This window comes from Cricetulus griseus, chromosome 2, assembly GCF_003668045.3.
Source record: "Cricetulus griseus strain 17A/GY chromosome 2, alternate assembly CriGri-PICRH-1.0, whole genome shotgun sequence".
NCBI classification, from domain to species: Eukaryota; Metazoa; Chordata; class Mammalia; order Rodentia; family Cricetidae; genus Cricetulus; species Cricetulus griseus.
The window spans coordinates 150,652,096-150,670,825 of record NC_048595.1 but is presented as its reverse complement, the minus strand read 5'-3'; the positions used below and the strand labels follow the sequence as shown (position 1 = coordinate 150,670,825).

Sequence of the window (18,730 nt, the reverse complement as noted above, 5' to 3'; positions counted from 1 at the left end):
AGAGTATCTTAACGTCTGTACGTGGCGTATATTTTTTTATTCCAGCAACGTGTTTCAAAATAACTGCATCTTAACATCAGCATCTTACAATGTGTTCATCAGTGCCTTTTTTAAAAAAATGGTGGCATGTGAAAGTCAGTGAAATGGGTCAGTTCTCTTAATCACCTTGCACCACAGCTTCTCCTGCATCCACCATCCCCTCGGGAGCAGGACTTGGTATCAGTGCCCCTCTTCTCCCATTGTGCCCGTGCTCTGCCAGCAGATGCAGTTTCTTGTGCCATTTGACTCTCTCACACCTGTCTGTCTTGTTCCTCCTTGGTTCCTCCTTACTGAGACCATTCCAGCAGCCTCCTTATGGGGCTTCCCTAATTCCATTCCATATTCTTTCCATCTCTCTCACAAGCTTCCAGACTGTAATGTGAGCAGCACACATGCAAGAGCATGCACACACAGTCCACATGTGTGTTGTGGATTGAGTCTGAAAGGGTTGGAACACTTGTTTCCCACCCGTTGTTGCTGTATTAGAAGGCCATGCAACCTTGAAGAGGTGGAGCCTGGCTGGGACAGACTTTGGGGAGTTACAGCCTGGCCTTACTTTCCACCCTGTTCTCTGCTTGCTGATCTGGTCAACACACTAGACACTCTGCTCTAAGTCCTGCTTTGTGAGTCTGGCTTCTACCACCACGCCCTTCCTTTGGCCATCTCCCCTGCTGCACTTCGAGCTTGGTGAGGTCAGGGTCACCTTACCCTCATCCCTGACATTATTCCCAGGGCATGTGACTATCATATCACATATGCTGTCAAATGATGTTCATAAGAGCCAGAAGTGACTAGACTCTGTCTAATCTCTGGTCTGTGTTCCTGACTATGTTCTACTGCCTAGACAACTGTCTGACTCCATCCTCTTTAATATTATTACAAGTTTGATGAGAGCTCTCTCAATTGCTTAGAATCAATGGAAATAAAGTTACCCTCCCTGGCTATAAAGTACCTAATAAGTCTACCACAGCCCAAACAATAATCTCTAAGGGATGACTCAGTCCCAGACCTCACTGTCTAAAGAAGGAGTGGACAGAGGGAGACAGCAACACTTGCTTGTGTTAGCCAGCTTTCCATCTCTGTGACAAAATGTCTGAAATAATCACCTGAAAAGGAAGGAAGGCTGGGGCTAAAGAGATGGCCCAGTGGTTAAGAGCACTGGCTGCTTTTCCAGAGGACCTTGGTTCTATTCCCAGCACCCACATGGAAGCTCACAACTGTCTACAACTCTAGTTCCCAGGGACCTGACACCTCCATATAGATACAACAACAATGCACAGAAACAATCAAAGTAAATAAGTCACTTTTTAAAAACTTAAAAGGAAGAAAGGGTTATTTTGGCTTGTGGTTTCGATAAGTCTATGGTCACTTGGCCTTACTGTTTCGAGTCTGTGGTGACACTCTGCATCATGGCGGGAACACTTGAAGTCAGAATTCTAAAAGGAACACAAAGAGTCTGGGTCTCCCTTTCAACACATCCCCAGTGGTCTCCCTTCCCTCCACCAGGCCTCACCTACTAAAAGTTTTACTGTTTCTCAAAAGGGCCTTTGGCTAGGAGCCTCTTTAACACATGACCCTTGTGGGCCATTTCAGATCCAACCACTCATACTGCTCTGTCCTCCAGCTATGTATAGTTGATTCTTGCACATCTCCTACAGTCGCTATTGAGAATTTCAAAACAGGCAGCAGCAGCCACCTACCAAGTGCATTTTTTCTTAGTTTCTAATGATTTGTCCAAAAGGTGCCTTCTCACGTGGAGAAGAGAGTGAATCCTCCATCCAACACAAGGATATATATATATATATATATATATATATATATATATATATATAGTGTTCTGCTGAGGCCCTTGTACATCATTAACTAGATGCCTTTAGTTGCACCTGCAGCTGAGGCACAGGCCAGCTCTGAAACATTTAGAGTAAGCCTTGAGTTTAAGGCACATTAAAAATAGACTCCAATTTTTTTCAGGTCAAGATTTTATGGCCAGGCAGTGGTGGTGCATGCCTTTAATCCCAGCACTCGGGAGGCAGAGGCAGAGGCAGAGGCAGGTGGATATCTGAGTTGTGAGGCCAGCCCGGTCTACAGAGCAAGTTCCAGGACAGCAGGGCTACACAGAGAAACCCTGTCTTGAAAAACCAAAAAAAAAAAAAAATTCAATGTAGTTATAATAATAATCTTTGTGAGAGATGAAGGGTGAAGAAGAAGCAATGCTCATTCCATGTATTTTAAACATTTCTCTTCAGCCACGCTCTGGAGTCATACACAGCCATTCCCTATAACATGCGGAGTCCCTGCCCTTCCAACCCCATCCAACGACCAGCCTACCAGGGCAGCAACCCAATCAGTGACATCTGGGCAGTCCATGCACTGCGGATTGTTGCCAAGTATCTGAAGAGGTATGTCACCTTGAGGAGAAAAAGATGGAACAGACATCCATGAGCTGTTCTCCTGTGAAACCTGACATGCCTGATGCTGGCACAGTGAGTGGACATGGTGACACCGAATGCTCACCAGGACTGTCACTAGGGACCTCTGAAGGGATCTGAGGGCAGGCAGGTGAAAACTGGACCTGTTAGTCCAAAAAGGCAACAGTTTCAACTGTTGCATCTAATATGTAAAGGAAACAGTGGTGCACGCCTTTAATCCCAGCACTCAGGAGGCAGAGGCAGGCGGATCTCTGTGAGTTCGAGGTCAGCCGGGTCTATAGAGCGAGTTTCAGGACAAACTCCAAAGCAATGCAGAGAAACCCTGCTTACCAAAGCCCCAAAATTAGCCAGACATAGTGGTATATACCTGTAACCCCAGAACTTAGAGGAGCCTGATACAGGAGGACTGCCATGAGTTTGAGGCCAGTCTGTGCTACAGAGTAAGTACTAAACCAGCCAGGACTACAAAGCAAGACTCTTTCTAAATAATAGCTGCAGCAGTGAAGGGGAAATGATACGGAGACTGAGCAGGATTGAGAACCACACAGGCATATGTTGGCTGTGTCATCTACACCTCAAGGGCACACTGGAGTCACCCACTGAAAAAAAGCAATGAACTAAAGTCAAGAAAAAAAAATGTAGCCACTCAGGTGACAGAAAAGATGGAAAATGTAAAAGGTTCTAAAAGATTTAAGAACACAAGTACAAACTGGGTGCAGCAGCAACACCTAGAATACCAGCTGCTGGGGAGACTGAGGCAGAGGGTCACTCAAGTATAGGAATTTGAGACTAGCCTGGGCAATAGAACAAGACTTCTATCTAAAAATGAAAGTTTAAATATTTTAAAAGTTGGCTAATCTTTACATTTTTTGAAGAATACAAATATGTAAGTGTGCATTTTTACAGCCATTGTTTATGAAAGAACAAGTTGGGCTAGACTCCTGAAATGGCAAAAACATACAGTTCAATTTGGACCAATGTCACAGAGAGAACTATGTCTAGGCTGGCTTAGCCTGCAGGTAGCCTGGGGTGACAGGGCTCTGGGTGTCCTCTGAGAATGTGTTCACTCCAAGGCTGTTCACAGGAGTGAGTCCCAGGTCACCTCCCTAGAGCAGCACTCACAGAACTAGGTCAGGGCTTTGTGTTCCTGGCACCTTCCTATTAGCTGAGTGGCTGACAGCATATTTATTATGCCCTTGGTGAAACCGCTGATGAGAAAAATATGTTTGCCTTCAGTTTTCATTGAGAAGACAAGAAGTTGTTTGGGTAACCTGACTAATCTTTCTTCCTGCTGATTGACAGTCCCCCTTTCTCACCTTTCCCTAAGGCAGCTCGTTATTCAGGGGACAATGCCTATGTCGGTGTGTCGCTCTGTATTTATATAATTCACAGGGCTGTCAAAAATCCTGATGATCTGGAAGCAAGGTCTAGTATGCACTTGGCAAGTGCTTTCGCTGGCATCGGCTTTGGAAATGCTGGTGTTCATCTGTGGTAAGTGAACACGCAATTTATTTTCTTAACTCAAGGTACTGCTCCTAAATTTTAATATATATAACTCAGGACATGTGGCAAATTTTAACTATGCTATACAAGGGAGAAACCTAAGGTTTCCCAAATATTTGAATTCACCTTATTAAGTCACGGATTTTCTTACAACAGCTTTAAAGATGCTGTCCATATACTATACAGTCTGCTCATTTGAAACATAGATAATTCAGTGGTTTTTAGTCTATGCACAAAGTCCTGCAACCTTTAGTTTTACAACGTTTTATTGCCCCCATAAAAAAATCCTCAGCTACTGCTTACCAATACCCACACTTCCCTCACTGCTTAGAGATTACTGAGCAACTTTCCATCTCTGTGAAATTCCCCATTTGGAGCATGTCACAGACATGAATACACGTGCTCCTCTGTATCTACCATGCTTTATTTAGACACTACTAGAACCTACTTCACTTCTTTTTACCCCCAAATAATATTCTATTATATGGAGATGCCACTTCTTTTTTTCTTTTTCTTTTTTTTTTTTTCTGAGACAGAGTTTCTCTGTGTAGCCCTGGCTGGCCTGGAATTCACTCTGTAGACCAGGCTGGCCTCAAACTCACAGAGATCTGCCTGCCTCTGCCTCCTGACTGCTGGGATTAAACGAGTGCACCACCATTGTCTGGCTGAGATACCACATTTTATTTGACTTGTTATCAGTTGGTGGACATTTGTTGCTATAAGTAATATTCTGTACAAGTTTTCATGCACATTTTTGTTTCTCTTACTTGATACAAGTGAATGGACTTCCTGATCTATAGCAATGCTGTATGAGAACACTGAGGATTAAGTAGGGCTCTGCTAGTGTGTGATGCAGTGGTGAGCATCAATCTCTGAAGCATAGGAGCATGATTTATTATACCCAAAGCAAGGATATGAAATGTACTCCAGCCTGAAAATGTTTATCTCCCTTGGCCCACTGTTTCACTCTTAGCAATCTAGGCTAAATAGATATCCATGATATGTGCAATGGATTTCCTTATAAAGAAGTTCTCCTAAGTGTAGTTTATGATTGAAAAATCTGGATGCACATTTGATTTCCAGTAGTTAATACTTAACTAAAGTATAGTACTTAGTAGAGTACTATAAAGTCATTAAGAATAGTATTTAGCTGGGCGTTGGTGGTGCACGCCTTTAATCCCAGCACTCGGGAGGCAGAGGCAGGTGGATCGCTGTGAGTTCGAGGCCAGCCTGGTCTACAGAGTGAGTTCCAAGACAACCTCCAAAGCAATACAGAGAAACCCTGTCTCGAAAACAAACAAACAAAAAGAATAGCATTTAAAGCAGATTTATCAAGGAAAATGTTGTAGACGCTATTACGTAACACCAGGCACAGGGGTCATACCTGTGATCCTAGTGGGATCAGTAGCTACCCTTCCAGATGACCCAGGTTCAATTCTCAGTACCAGCTACCCTTCCAGATGACCCAGGTTCAATTCTCAGTACCCATGTGGCAGTTTACTGCCTTCTATAACTCCACTTCCAGATGATCAAATCCTCTCTTCTTGCCTCCATGGGCACGGCAGACATGGGGTACATAGACATACATGCAGGCAAAACACACAAAATAAAAACGAAAGGAAGAAGAAAAATCTGGAAACTGAATGTCCAATGTGATCATAAATTAAATATATTCATAAAATGGCTAGAAGGAAAGATAATGTGCATAATTTTTATTTTGTACAAAAAATATAGACAACTATTAAAAACAATTGGAATTTTAAATATTGCTATAAGTTGCCTTTGAAAGTTCCATGAACCCTAGCACTTCTTGAAAGCACTCTAAGCAGTAACTTTCTGATGCCAAGAGTGTCAAGTGCATTTTCAATTATCCAGTCACTGAGAGAAGCTGGAGCTCCCCATTTATTTCATGTAAGATGTCTGGGAACTTTGGATAAGTATTCTTTTTTTTTTTTTTAAAGATTTATTTATTTATTACATATACACTGTTCTACTTACATGCCAGAAGAGGGCACCAGATTGAATTGTAGATGGTTGTGAGCCATCATGTGGTTGCTGGGACCTCTGGAAGAGCAGTCAGTGTTCTTAACCTCTGAGCCATCTTTCCAGCCTGGAATAAGTATTCTTGTAATTCATCAAAATACTTCCTTTTATGAAATCTTTTGCTGAATAAGCATGCAATCTTCCAATAGCCTATACTGAAAGAATAAGACCCTTTTGCTCTTGAGGGGCATTTTATTTTTACAATATTAATTGTGAATATTACATATTACATAGTAACCTGTTACAATATTTATATTCCAAACCATCTATTAAGCTATAATATTTTCCTATTCATTCACTAAAATAATATAAAGTTTCTATTTTCTGGCAAAAGCAAAACCCACTGTGGGCTGGAGAATGAGTTTGGATCCCAGCACGCACATAAAAATCTAAAGCTGGGCATGGCCACAACTACCCATAACCCTGGCGCTGTGGGATTCAAAGTCTCTGGGACTTGATGCTGCCGGCCTAGCTGTAAGTTCAAAGCCCTGTCTCGAGGGAATAAAGAAAAGAAAGGATAATAGAACAGAAGACCTAGAACCCGCTTCTGCCCTGTGCTTGCACACCAATTTGCAAAGATAAAATGCAGGCAATAAAAGTCAATTAAATAGAACTGGTTAGCCCAGCTTCGTAGGCTAGGCTAGTCCTTTATAATTCAGCACCATTAATAAACAACATTTGAAACATACATAAAGCGCTTCAGTTGTTGTCTGGGGCTAAAATGGGAGGGAGTCTACCTGCAATGAGACACTAGGTAACTTTCTAAGAGGAATGCATGATAGCTTACTGATGCATTGAACATATGAATATATGCATATGAACACATACATATATTTTTCATCAATCTAAGATATTTAAGTGCATTAAATTATTTTGTATAAATCATAAAAAATAAACACCATTTGAAACAGCCTGTCAATTACTTGCAGAATGGGTCACTAGTGGGTCCCACTTGCATATTGTCCAATGCATGCAACTCTCTGATCACTGGAGCCTGACCATTTCAGAGGTTTTTGTTAATGAATACACTAAACTTGGAGTGCATCACAGTACATCTCTGCACCCAAGAAATACATCATGTAGAACTCCGTGAGTTAACAATACAGTCCAGAGACAAGTGGGGCACTCCCATAACAGTGTCCAAGTTATTGATTTCTGGCAACTGTGTGTCAACAGATTTTTTTTTCTCTTCCAGCCATGGCATGTCTTACCCAATTTCAGGTTTAGTGAAGACATATAAAGCCAAGGAATACAATGTGGATCACCCTCTGGTGGTAAAAATATTTAATAATAAATTACTCAGCTAAATCTTACAATTGTCACCATTTCTCTATGTGTATTTTTAGTGGGGGTGGGGCTGGGGGTGGAACTCAGGACCTTATGCATACTGTCAAGAACTGTGCCACTAAGCTGCACCCCAGACCATGCTTCGACTGTTCTGCATACTCTATCTAGATTATTAAGGAAGAAACCTTTTCTGTCCATCTCTTCCCAGCCCCATGGCCTCTCTGTGGTGCTCACATCTCCAGCAGTGTTCACTTTCACAGCCCAGATGTTTCCAGAGCGGCACCTGGAGACAGCAGAAATATTAGGTATGAACCGTTACTCACAATCCTGTGGCTCTCCAAGGTGAAGTGTTGTAGATGGTGTGTTCTTTGAGACACCAAAGTCACAGAGACTTATTGATTATGAATGCTCCGCCTTAGCTTAGGCTTGTCCCACTAGCTCTTTTAACTTGCTTTTACTTATTTCTATTCATCTAGGTTTTGCCTTGGGGCTTTTTACCTTTCTTTTATTCTGTATGTCCTACTTTTCCTGCTTCCTACATGGCTGGCTGGCTGGCTGGCCCCTGGCATCTCCCTGGCATCCCCTTTTCTTTTTTCTTAAAGCCTAAATTCCTCTTTCTTCTTACTCACCCTTCCCAGAAGTTCTGCCTATACCTCCTCCCTCACTACTGTCCATTCAGCTTTTTATTAGGCCAATCAGGTACCTTAGGCAGGCAAGGTAAAAACACCAATGCATCTTTACATAATTAAACAAATGCAATATATCTTTACACAGTTAAATATTCTCCAACAGAGTGTTTCCCAGGAACAATAACAAAAGCTGTCTCTTTGAAGTAGCTCAGTGATAAAATGTTAACAACTTGCCTGAAGCCCTGGGCAGCAGGCATTAAATACCATAATTTTAGGCTTCTAAGCATCTGTCATGAAATGGAACCTAATATACTGATTCTATTGTGTCCTGATGCTATTTGCTCTGCTTTTGCCTCTAAAGAAAGTATTGTTGGCACACAAGTAATACTGAGTTGCTGATAAAATAAGTCAAGAAAGCAGCAGTAACCCCCAATCACAGAGAAGCTAAACAAGGAACAAAAGCCATTCCAAATGAGAAACCTATTTGCCATACTGTCGAGTAAGTAACCTCTCTAATGAGATGTCCACTGTGCCTTTTGATTCTTACAGAAATGAAATTTTATTCTGGATAGCCGTAGTAGGAGATTAAAAAAAAAAAAACAGTATTTTTCTGAAACAAGAACTCTTTTTTTAGTGACTTGGAGAACTTGATATACTTGTAGAATGCCTTAGTCCCCTACTTGTGTTTAGGGTGGGTGGGAAGAGAAAGGCTGTAATGAAAACTCCATTCTTCATTATGTCCTTGTAGCTTGAGCCGTTGGAAAGATTATTCCCAAGGAGGCAGGAGTGACCGCAGACATCCTCCCACAAGGCTACTGCCTGGCCCTCCCTCTTACACCAGCCCTTTGTGTGCCCCACAGCTCCAGGTGCTGTGCTGGGAATGTTAATGTCAGAAACCCAGGACTTCGAGCCAAACCCAGGCTTCAGTTTGCAGTGTGTACTGTGTGAGCACACTGGCAGATTTACCGGGGTCTGTATCCCGTTTCCCTTTAGGGAGGGGAATGTGCTGGGATATAGCTGTAGCCTTTGTAAATACGAGAATGGTGAAAATTAAAGGGTGTGTGTGTGTGTGTGTGTGTGTGTGTGTGTGTGTGTGTGTGTGTGTGTGTGTATGTGTGTGTGTGTGTGTGTGTGTGTGTGTGTCCCAAACTGTAAGCTAGATCTACTGCGAATGGGGGAAACCTTAGTAAACTTGCAGGACATGTTCCAGGCAGCACAGACATTAGGAGAAGGCAGATACTCTGTTAAACAAAACTGGGAGAAGAACACAGCAGTCCTTATAACTACTTAGGAATTGCAGTATTATCCCATATTGCCGGTTAAATATGTTAATTCTCTATGAAATCTTTGTTTGTTTGTTTGTTTTTCCTCTTAGCTAGACTGGTTCATTTTCTTTCATATCATCTTTTTCTTTTCTAAAAAAATTGCTTCATAGGAAAGCATACAAGTTTGTACAGTGTGTTCAATGGCAGCTATCCCAGGATCATAAACCGTAACTCCATATCCTGTGTCACGCCTCTCACCTAATCCGCTCTTAGCTGCCGCTGGGTATTACAGACAATCTTGCCAGGCCTGGTTTACCTTTCATCCTGTTGCTCTCCATCTGGCCCTGTATCTGCTTCTATTTACCTGTTTCTAGAACTAAAGCTGCTCTGACCCTCATAGAAGGAAGAGGCTTAGATCTGACTTACAGTGTGCTGTAGCAAGGAGGGAGCACTTCTCTTTTGTAGGCATTTTGTTTATACGTGGTCCAACGCTACCTCATTTGCAGAATGCTAGCCTTGTGGGCTGCCCAGGCGTTCTGCTTCGATAGATGGGCTGCAGGGTGGGTGCTAGGTACAGGGTGGGAAATCTGTTCCTTTCCCTTGGGAAGTTTCACACTCCCCTGCCTAAGAACAGAACTCCATGCCCCTTCTGTACTGGCATCTCTATTACTGTTTGTGCTTTGAATCATTAAACTTCTGTCCTTAAAAATCTCCAAACCTTGGCAACCTTCTTCACATCGTTATCTTCACAGGAAGCACTATTCCCAGTCTTCGTGTTCTTTGTTCTGCCTGGCTTGCACTGAGACATTTACTAAGAGGAACATCCCCCATCCTTTGGCAACATAGACAAAAAAAAAAAAAAAAAAAAAAAAAAAAAAAAGATATAAAGCGGAAAACCTTTCCTTTCCTACCACATGTAACAGTTTTGTCATGGAATTTTCTTCCTTTATGGTGGTCAGCATGTGGCATTTGTAACTGTTTGCAAAAGCCTGTGTTCTAACTGTGTTGCTGTTAGAAGACATTGAACATGCACACCTCTAGATGTCAGTAAATACCAACTCTTGAAAGCCCTATAAGCTGTGCCCCCCCAAAAAAAGTACCATCCCCCACATCCTAGCACCAGCCGTCTTTCCTGCCCTCTGTTCAGCAACTCCTTTCTTCGATGTGTCACTCTGACTCTGCTCCCCCACCACATGTGGTGGACAGGGAGAAGTCAGAAGTCCCCCAAACTGTGAGAACTCAGTGCCCCAGCCAGCTTAAAGAGCTGTTGGCTCCTCAGCCTGGTCTTGTCAATGTGTCATCTGTGGGCTTGACCGCTGACCACAGAGATATCTCAGGTAATCCTAGTAGTGCACTGGACCTCGGTGTTTGGAGGTGGCATTGGGTACAATTCACATATTCAGCTGGTATTGTAACTGAGATACAACTAGAAGTTGTTTCCCTCTCTTCCTATGGTCTACGCTTTTCTTCTAGGAGCCGACATCCGCACTGCCAGGACCCAAGATGCTGGACCTGTGTTGGCAGATACTCTCCGACAATTCCTGTTTGACCTAAAAGTTGACGACGGTCTTGGTGCCCTCGGTTACTCCAAGGATGACATCCCTTCATTGGTGAAAGGGACACTGCCCCAGGTAAGATGCACAATGTGGCCTTCATGCCTGCTACACACAGAGCAAGTGGGGACCAACACCCAGGTCTGCTAGTGACCTTGCAGCACCCCTCTCAGCCGCTAGAGAACCTGCAGTGCAAAAGCAGCCTGGTCCCCATGCCTTAATGTTCATCTATGTGGCCAAACTGAAAGAATCCCTTATGAAAAAATCCAAGATACAAACTGCCAATCTGACTTGAGCTATGCAAGCCCCGCCCTTTCCCATACTTCTGCTGTTTCAGGAGTTCCCCATAAGACTGAGCAAAGCCATTCCAAAAGGACCACCCATGTTATTTTCCACTATAAATCATCACAGCTTCCTACTGTTCCTTAGAATACAAGCAAAGCTCTTAAGTTGAAACCATTACAAGTTTGCATTTGGATCATTTGGGGAAACTGTATATTTCATACACATCTGTGTCCCTCTGCACCTTATTTCATTTATTCAGAGTTTGCTAAAGAATATACACTAAGTTACTCATATTTATAAAGTAGAATCATTATGGCTATAAAACTCCCTCTCCCGAGAAGCACATGAAGATGTGATCTCTGTTTGGACCTGTCTGGAGCTAGTATACCACATTGTAATGGGCCAAGGTCCTGATTTGTTGCAATGTACTATTAAGTAGACCCTCGGATCCACAAGCATGGAGTCTGTGGACTACACCATGCTTGCCACACCCAGTGTGCTCCCTGAGTCCTCCTAGTCAATATAGAAAAGCAGGAAAGCAGGGTTCACCTGGCGGCTCGTTTGTCAAGCGTTAAGCCTTCACAGATGGCTCCCTGGCTCTGGGACAGCGGGCAGCTAGAGCATCCACATGTGTAGCAGTACCCTACTTACCACAAGCAGCGGTGCCTTCCTCTCTTCATTGCACTCCAGGAAAGCAAGGGCTCAAACTAGCCCCATCTTCCCCAGCCCATCACTGTTCAGACTGCTGATGACCTCACCCTTCACAGAAGACGTTTGTACAGTTCCAGCTAACAGTTTCCTGTGTCCACAGAAACAATGAACAAAGTAATGTGAGGCAACAGAACAAAGGGAGCCTCAGTAAACTCAAAACACATCCTATCTAATTGAATGAGCAACCTTTAGCAACAATTATTAAGTATAAATTTAGATTCCCGTGTGGGTAGACTTTCCTACTTTTAAGAAAAATCATCAGCTGAGTGCTTCTTGCTCCCAGTTTCTTGACTTCTCAGTATACTAGTGAAATATGGCCCATGGGCCACCGGTTTCCCTGACTTAGATTCAAGCCCAGTGGATCCAATTGCCTCTAATAGTATAAATGAGTGAGAAACACAAGTGTCTCGAGATACAGCATAGGTCCTCTGACCACCACACATGTGCCATGGGACACACACATACCCATAATAACTAATAATGCGATTTTTAAAAATAAAAGAACATGAATTATTATGCTAGTTTTTGTAACTTGAAACAAGCTGGAATCCCCCTAGGAGGGAAAAATCCCAACTGAGGAATTGCCTCCATCAGAGTGACCTGCGCTCTGGTCTGTAGGGCTTTTTTTTAATGATGTGGGAGGGCCCCTCCCACTGTGTGTGGTGCTCTCCTTGGGCAGGTGGTCTTTGTTGTATATAAGAAGGCAAACTGAGCAAGCCCTGGAGAACAAGCCAGTAGGCAGCACTCCACTGCTTTCTGCTTCAGTTCCTGCCTTGACTTCTCTTGATAATAAACTATAACCTATAAGCTCTTTCCTCCCCAAGTTGCTTTTGGTCGTGGTGTTTAGCACCGCAATAGAAACCAAACTAGGGCAGAAATGGGTACCAGAGTGTGATATCATGGTGATGGACATGACAGTGTTGTTTGGGGAGAATCTGGGAAGTTTGGACTTGACAAGGCCACTGGATGCTCAGAGCTTATGAAGCTGCTATGGGAGCCCGGAAGAAAGCAATGTTAAAGAGAGGTGCAGATGATGGAGACTAGCTTTTGGAAGTTCAGTGGGAAGATAGAGTCTCTCAAAGAATATTGGGCCATTTGGTTGAGACTTTTAATTAAGAAGCTGTGGTTCCTGGTCGGCTGGGACTTAATCATCTCTGATTAACAACAGACCAGCACCCTTGAAGTGAAACCTTTACTTTCATGAAATAATTGATTCTGGTTAGCTGGGGCTGGAAATCAACTGTGATTAACATCAGAGACCACCATCACTGAGAGATCTCCTGGGGATTATTTCCTCAGGGTCAGCACACAGAAGCTGTGGTCCAGAGGGGGCCAAGGCTGCACCTCAAGCTGGTAGCCCAACTTGGCAATGTGTAAGAGTCTCCCACGTGGTGCTGGTTTTGGCAGCATGAAAGCAAGCCAGCAAACAGGGTTCCTCCGTGGTCACTGCTTCAGTGCCTGCCTCCAGGTTCCTGCCCTGAGCGTTCCCTGCTTTCCTGCAGGATTAGATTGTGACCTGGGGAGCTGGTAAGATGAAATAAGCCCTTTCCTCCCCTGAGTTGATTTTGGTCAATATTTTATCACAGCAACAGAGAGCCCTCACTAGACCAGAAATAACCTACAGATGAGGAACTGGCGTGGGGGTTTTTGTTTTGTTTTTTTGGCAGCAGTGAACATTTTACAGGAATGCCATGGCAACCTCAGAATTCTACACATACAGTGGGCCAGTCTTCACTCATTAATATCTACCAGGTTTAAGGTAGTGGGACATACTGGTCCCTGCAAAGAGCCTGGCCAGAAAGTTTGTTTTACATAGTCCACGTTTGATAAAGACTCTTTTATGTTCAGCAGCCAGGGGTCAGTTTTCCCTCAAAAGAATGAGCAGGCCAGTTCTCTTAACCAAACACACAGCCTGTGCTAGTGGCAGCGAGTGGCAGTCCCACGTGCAGAGGCTTCTAACTGCATGGGCCAGCTGCAGAGGGAGCAGGCAAGAGCAAATTAATCTTTGGAGCTAGATTTCTGAAACCTCTGGAAAGAAACATTTACATTCCAAATAAAAACATTTTATTACCGGGGAGAGCTATCTGCCCAAATGAGCACTCCCACTCTTGGTAGACGGACCGGATAAAATGCTGTCATTTCATGAATGTGCTAAAAGTAGAAGGATTTATTTCAGTGCCTTTGTTAATCAGTTGTTCTTTGGTCTTCATGTCTGTAAAGGATAGCATATTGCTCAACACATCTTTATTCTGAAATTATTTGGCCTTTTATATGGCATAGGATCAGACACTTTGTCTCTGCCTGTGTTTGCCCAATCACTGGGGTTGGAAATGGGAAAAAGAAAGCTAAAGAGGTTTGAATAGCTGCTCCAAGTCCAGAGCTGCCTCCCCAAAGAGGAACAGATCCTGGTGAAAGACTCCAAGCTCATCAAAGGATTCTTCTTTGTTATAACAAAGTGTTGTGGAAGCTGTTACCATCATCTCAGGCTGTAACACATACTGAAAGCCATCTCTTCATCCTGCCACAAACTGGATGGATGGATGGATGGATGGATGGATGGATGGATGGATGGATGGTAGATGATAGGTAGATAGATGATAGATAGGCAAGCAGATAGATTATATGTAGATGATAGGTACATTGACTATAAATAGATAATTGATTGCAAATAGGTAGGTAGATGATAGGTTGGTAGGTAGATAGATAGGATAGACAATAGATACATGGATGGATGGTAGATTGATTGATAAATAACTGTTAACACGATGTGCTAGAATAAAATTTTGCCTTTGTCTCATCCATATTAAGCAGCATTTCCTCCCACTTTCTCTAAGATGTCACCATCCTTCTTATCTCATTTTTATTTTTTAATTTATCATTTTAATGATTTTTCTGTATATAGTTCAATGGTATTTAATAATCCATGGTGCTATACAATATCCACTATCTGCTGTTGGACTTTTTTGCATCCCAAATAGCTCTCTATCCACCGAACAACTGCCCCATTGCCTTTCTCACAATCCTTAGTAACTTAAGATTTTTTTCCTGTCTTTCAAAGTACCTAGGCTTGGCACCTCATGTACATGGAATCATACACTGTCAGTCCTTCAGTGACTGGTTTATTTTACCATAATGTGTTGACCAATGTTGTAGCATGTGTCAGAATTCTGTTCCTGTTTATGGCTGAGTAATAATATTTCCTTGTGTGGATATACCACATTTTGTTTATCCATTCCATACATGTGTTAAAAGACACTTGGGTTGTTTCCACCTCCTGGCTGTTTTGAACACTGTGTACAAGTACATTATCTTAGGGTTTCTATTGCTGTAGAGAGACACTATGACTATGGCACCTCTTATAAAGGAAAACATTTAATTGGGGCTGGCTTACAGTTCAGAGGTTTAGTCCATTATCATCACAGCCGGAAGCATGACAGCATGCAGGCAGACATGGTGCCAGAGAAGGAGCTGAGAGCTCTATATCTAGATCTAGAGGGCCTGGCTTGAGCATCTGTGTCTTTCTTGTCATATCCAAGGAATCATTGCCAAGCCTGATGTCATCAGGATTTTCCACAATGTATTCTTTCAGGGGTTTTAGGGCTTATGCCTGGAGCTCACCTTCCTTCTCCTGAGGAGAGACAGGCAATGCACATTTACAAGTGAGATATAAGAACTTGCAGATGATGATCACTGGTGGGATGGAATGCCTAAGTAATGAGATAGAAAGAAATCCCATGTGGAGGGAACTCCAGTGAGGGTAGTCAAGGGTCTTTTGTGGCATCCCTAACCCAGACATGGTAGCTAGGAAAAGAATGGATGAAGAGAAAGGCTAAAATTTTATAAATGGGATGGTGGCTCTGGGTATGGTGGTGCACACCTGTAATCCCAGCACTCTGGAAGTAGAAGCAGAAGGGTCAGTATACACGCCTCTGCTAAAGAGTGAATTTGAAGCCAGTCTGGGCTTCATAAGACCCTGTCTCAAGCAAACTAATAGAGGAAGTGAGGGGGGAGTTAGTGAGGGGGAGAGTGAGCCAGTAGGAGAAGGGGGGATGTGAATCAGTGGAAGCAAGGGGTAAGTCGGGGGGGGGGGGGCGATGAGCCAGTGGGAGACAGAGGGTTGAGAGACAGCATCAAATTGAGGAGGCATCAGACATCATAATTTTTTTGAGACTCATCTATCCCAAGATGGTCTCAAATTCAAGGATGGCCTTGGATTTCTGACCCACCTGCCTCTATCTCCTGAGTACTAAATTAGCAGTAGGAGCCACCATACCTAGTTTTTGTTGTGTTGGAGACAGAATCCAGGCTTCTCACATGACTAGGCAAATATTCTACCAGCTGAGTTACATGGCAGCCCCATGATGTTGTTCTGATCCCAAAGGGACATTTATCTAGAGCTTGTTAAGCCCAGGTCTGCTAGGACAAAAGGAGAGCTGGCTACTGTTAAGAGAATAACCTCTAGGGGGCGATAGTGGAGCAAAAATGGAAACAGCCCTTTGCAGGCCAGGGTGTGGTGGTGCCTTGAAGGTGGATTATTTAAAGGAATGCGATTCATCTTGAAGGTGGTTCTAACAGACTTGCAGTTATATCCTTGAGATGTCTCTGAACTACCTACTAGGTGTTGTTTCTGAACTGAGGAAAATGGGAGGACTGGACAGAGTCAGCAATCTGTCTTGTATATGGAACTTGTCAGATGCCAATATTCTCTCTCCTCCCTCACCATCTTCATTAACTCAACAATTAACTGTTGATAATACGTTTACCATATGTTGAGCACTATGATGGGTACCAGACCAGAGCACCAAACACAGCCAGACCTTTGTCCCATGCTTGCCTGCTAGTGGGATATACACCTAAATACCTGCTGTATGATGTAGTGTTTGTTCATCTGGGGGACAGATAGTATTATTTTTCAGTCCCTTGCCCTAGGAGGATCATAGGGCCACGAGAGAACACATAGCCATAGGCTGTTGACATCGCCAACCCACCCATGATGAGTACTGGAGAAATTACACTGATTTGGAAAAGTAAATATGAAGCTTTGATTCATAAGGGAAAACATGGATTCCTGTCGCATATAACCTAAAGGGCCATGTCCTACAGAAAGTCCTTTTGGATGCATCTTAAGACCCAGCTGTGAAGCAAGTGGGCTTGAGTCGAGGACCAGCAGTTACATTTTTTCTTGGCAGCCCTGACATTCATTACCAGGGACAAGACTGTGTGTACAAGGACAGCAGGCAGAGGCCATTGGCAGGTCCAGCTTGATCAGAGGACAGGATGGTTTGTTCTGTACATTTGAGCAGAAGGCAAAGGCTGATGGCTTCCCAAAGCCCCAAGAAAAAGAAATAGTTATTGAGAAACCTGACTGGGAATTAGCCCAAGCCAGGCAAGGAAGATGGCTTGGGACCTGGGAGTGGGGAGTTTCTTTGCGCATCATGTTGTTTGTTTGTTGTTTTGTTTTGTTTTTAACAGAATATTTCTATATAGCCCAGGCTGACATTGAATTCATTATTCTCTGATCCTCAAGTGCTGGGTTACACCAAGGTATTTCTATAGGATATTTGAAGTATCTAGTCACTGTTTCTAATGACCAAGCTAATTTCCATAAGCACATAGCATTGGCACTTTCACTTCCAAGTACTGGATAACCCCTTTTTCTTTACTGTCTCAGGAAAGGGTCACCAAACTTGCACCCCGTGCCCAATCAGAAGAGGACTTGTCTGCCTTGTTCGAAGCATCAATGAAACTGTACTAACTGACAGCAGAAACGATCACTGTTGCCTTTGTAGCAGAAGTTACAGGTAGCAGAAGTGGGTCAGGCTCGCCTTTGTCTTTTGTCTCCACACTTAATTCAACTGCTGCTGGTTTGAATGTGATATGATTGTATCCTTGGGAAATTCCTTGATTCTCATTATGTAAAACCTGGGGCCACACCCCAGGGGTCATTGTTCCTGCACCTTAACCCCTACTGAACATGCTAACTCTCAGTCCATGTGCCAAATGGACAAAAACTGTCTATCAGATATACAAATATACATAGCCTATGTCCAGATACTGCATGTCTAGAAGTTTATCCTGCAGAAACACTAGTATTACTGTGCAAAAAAAAAAGACAAGAGTATCTCTGACGTACTTTTTGGGGTAATAAAAATTAAAACAGTCTAAATATAATGGAATACTATGGTATTATTAATAAAGATGAAGTAAATCTCTTGGAAATATGTCTGTTTCATAAAAGGTGTTGGCAGAAAGCAAGTGGCAAAAATTATACATTAGTATGGTTTGACTTACCTTTTCAACTAGATATAAATGTGTCTACATAGAGGAAAAGGATATCATAATGCTAAAAGATATCACTGAAGAAATGAAATTAGGTTACAGACAATTAAGGGGAAATGTGCACTTAGTGTTTTATGCTTTCAACTTTTTATAGTGCTGAGATTAGAACTCAGAGCTTTACAAACATTAGGCAAGTGATCTACTGTTGAGCAACACCTTCAGCCCTTGGCTTTTAAGGCAGAGGCTCACTGTGTAGCTGTAGTTTAAGGCTGGCCTGAACTCTCTATAGCCAAAGCTGGTCTTGAATTTGGGGTCTTTCTGCCTCTGTCTTCCCAGCACTGAGATTCCAAATGTGTACCACATCTGGCCTATTCTCTCACTTTAGATGTTATAAATGCCTATACTGTCTGGGTTTGTTAAAGAAAGCCATTTTCTAAATCTTAAAAGGGGAAGGCAGGGTTGGGAAGATAGCTCAGCAGGTAAAGTGCTCATCATTCATGCATAAGTACCTGAGTTCAGACCCTCCCCATCCCCATCCATGTAAATGTCAACCGCAGCTTCCTACATCTATAAACTTGCCACTGGGGTGGCAGGTGGACATGGGCAGATGCCCAGGGCCCTCTGGCCAGCCAGTCCAGATTCACTAAAAGACCCTGTCTCAGAAAATAAGGTGAAGAATAAAACAAAAGCACCCAGTGTCAACCTTT

At 43.1% G+C, this 18,730-nt stretch overlaps 1 protein-coding gene across 3 annotated transcripts in view; it reads left to right on the top strand.

The window, feature by feature from the left end:
- Positions 1–17,963, top strand: part of Adhfe1 (alcohol dehydrogenase iron containing 1) — a 31,240-nt gene extending 13,277 nt beyond the window's left edge. For all 3 annotated transcript variants that reach the window (XM_027398875.2, XM_035440022.1, XM_035440023.1), the window contains exons 9-14: positions 2,286–2,438; positions 3,861–3,959; positions 7,210–7,288; positions 7,510–7,606; positions 10,669–10,826; positions 17,416–17,963. In XM_027398875.2, coding sequence (XP_027254676.1) covers positions 2,286–2,438; positions 3,861–3,959; positions 7,210–7,288; positions 7,510–7,606; positions 10,669–10,826; positions 17,416–17,499 — 670 coding nt within the window. In that variant the 3' untranslated portion in view covers positions 17,500–17,963. The remainder of the gene's footprint in view (positions 1–2,285; positions 2,439–3,860; positions 3,960–7,209; positions 7,289–7,509; positions 7,607–10,668; positions 10,827–17,415) is intronic.
- The last annotated feature ends 767 nt before the right edge of the window (positions 17,964–18,730 follow it).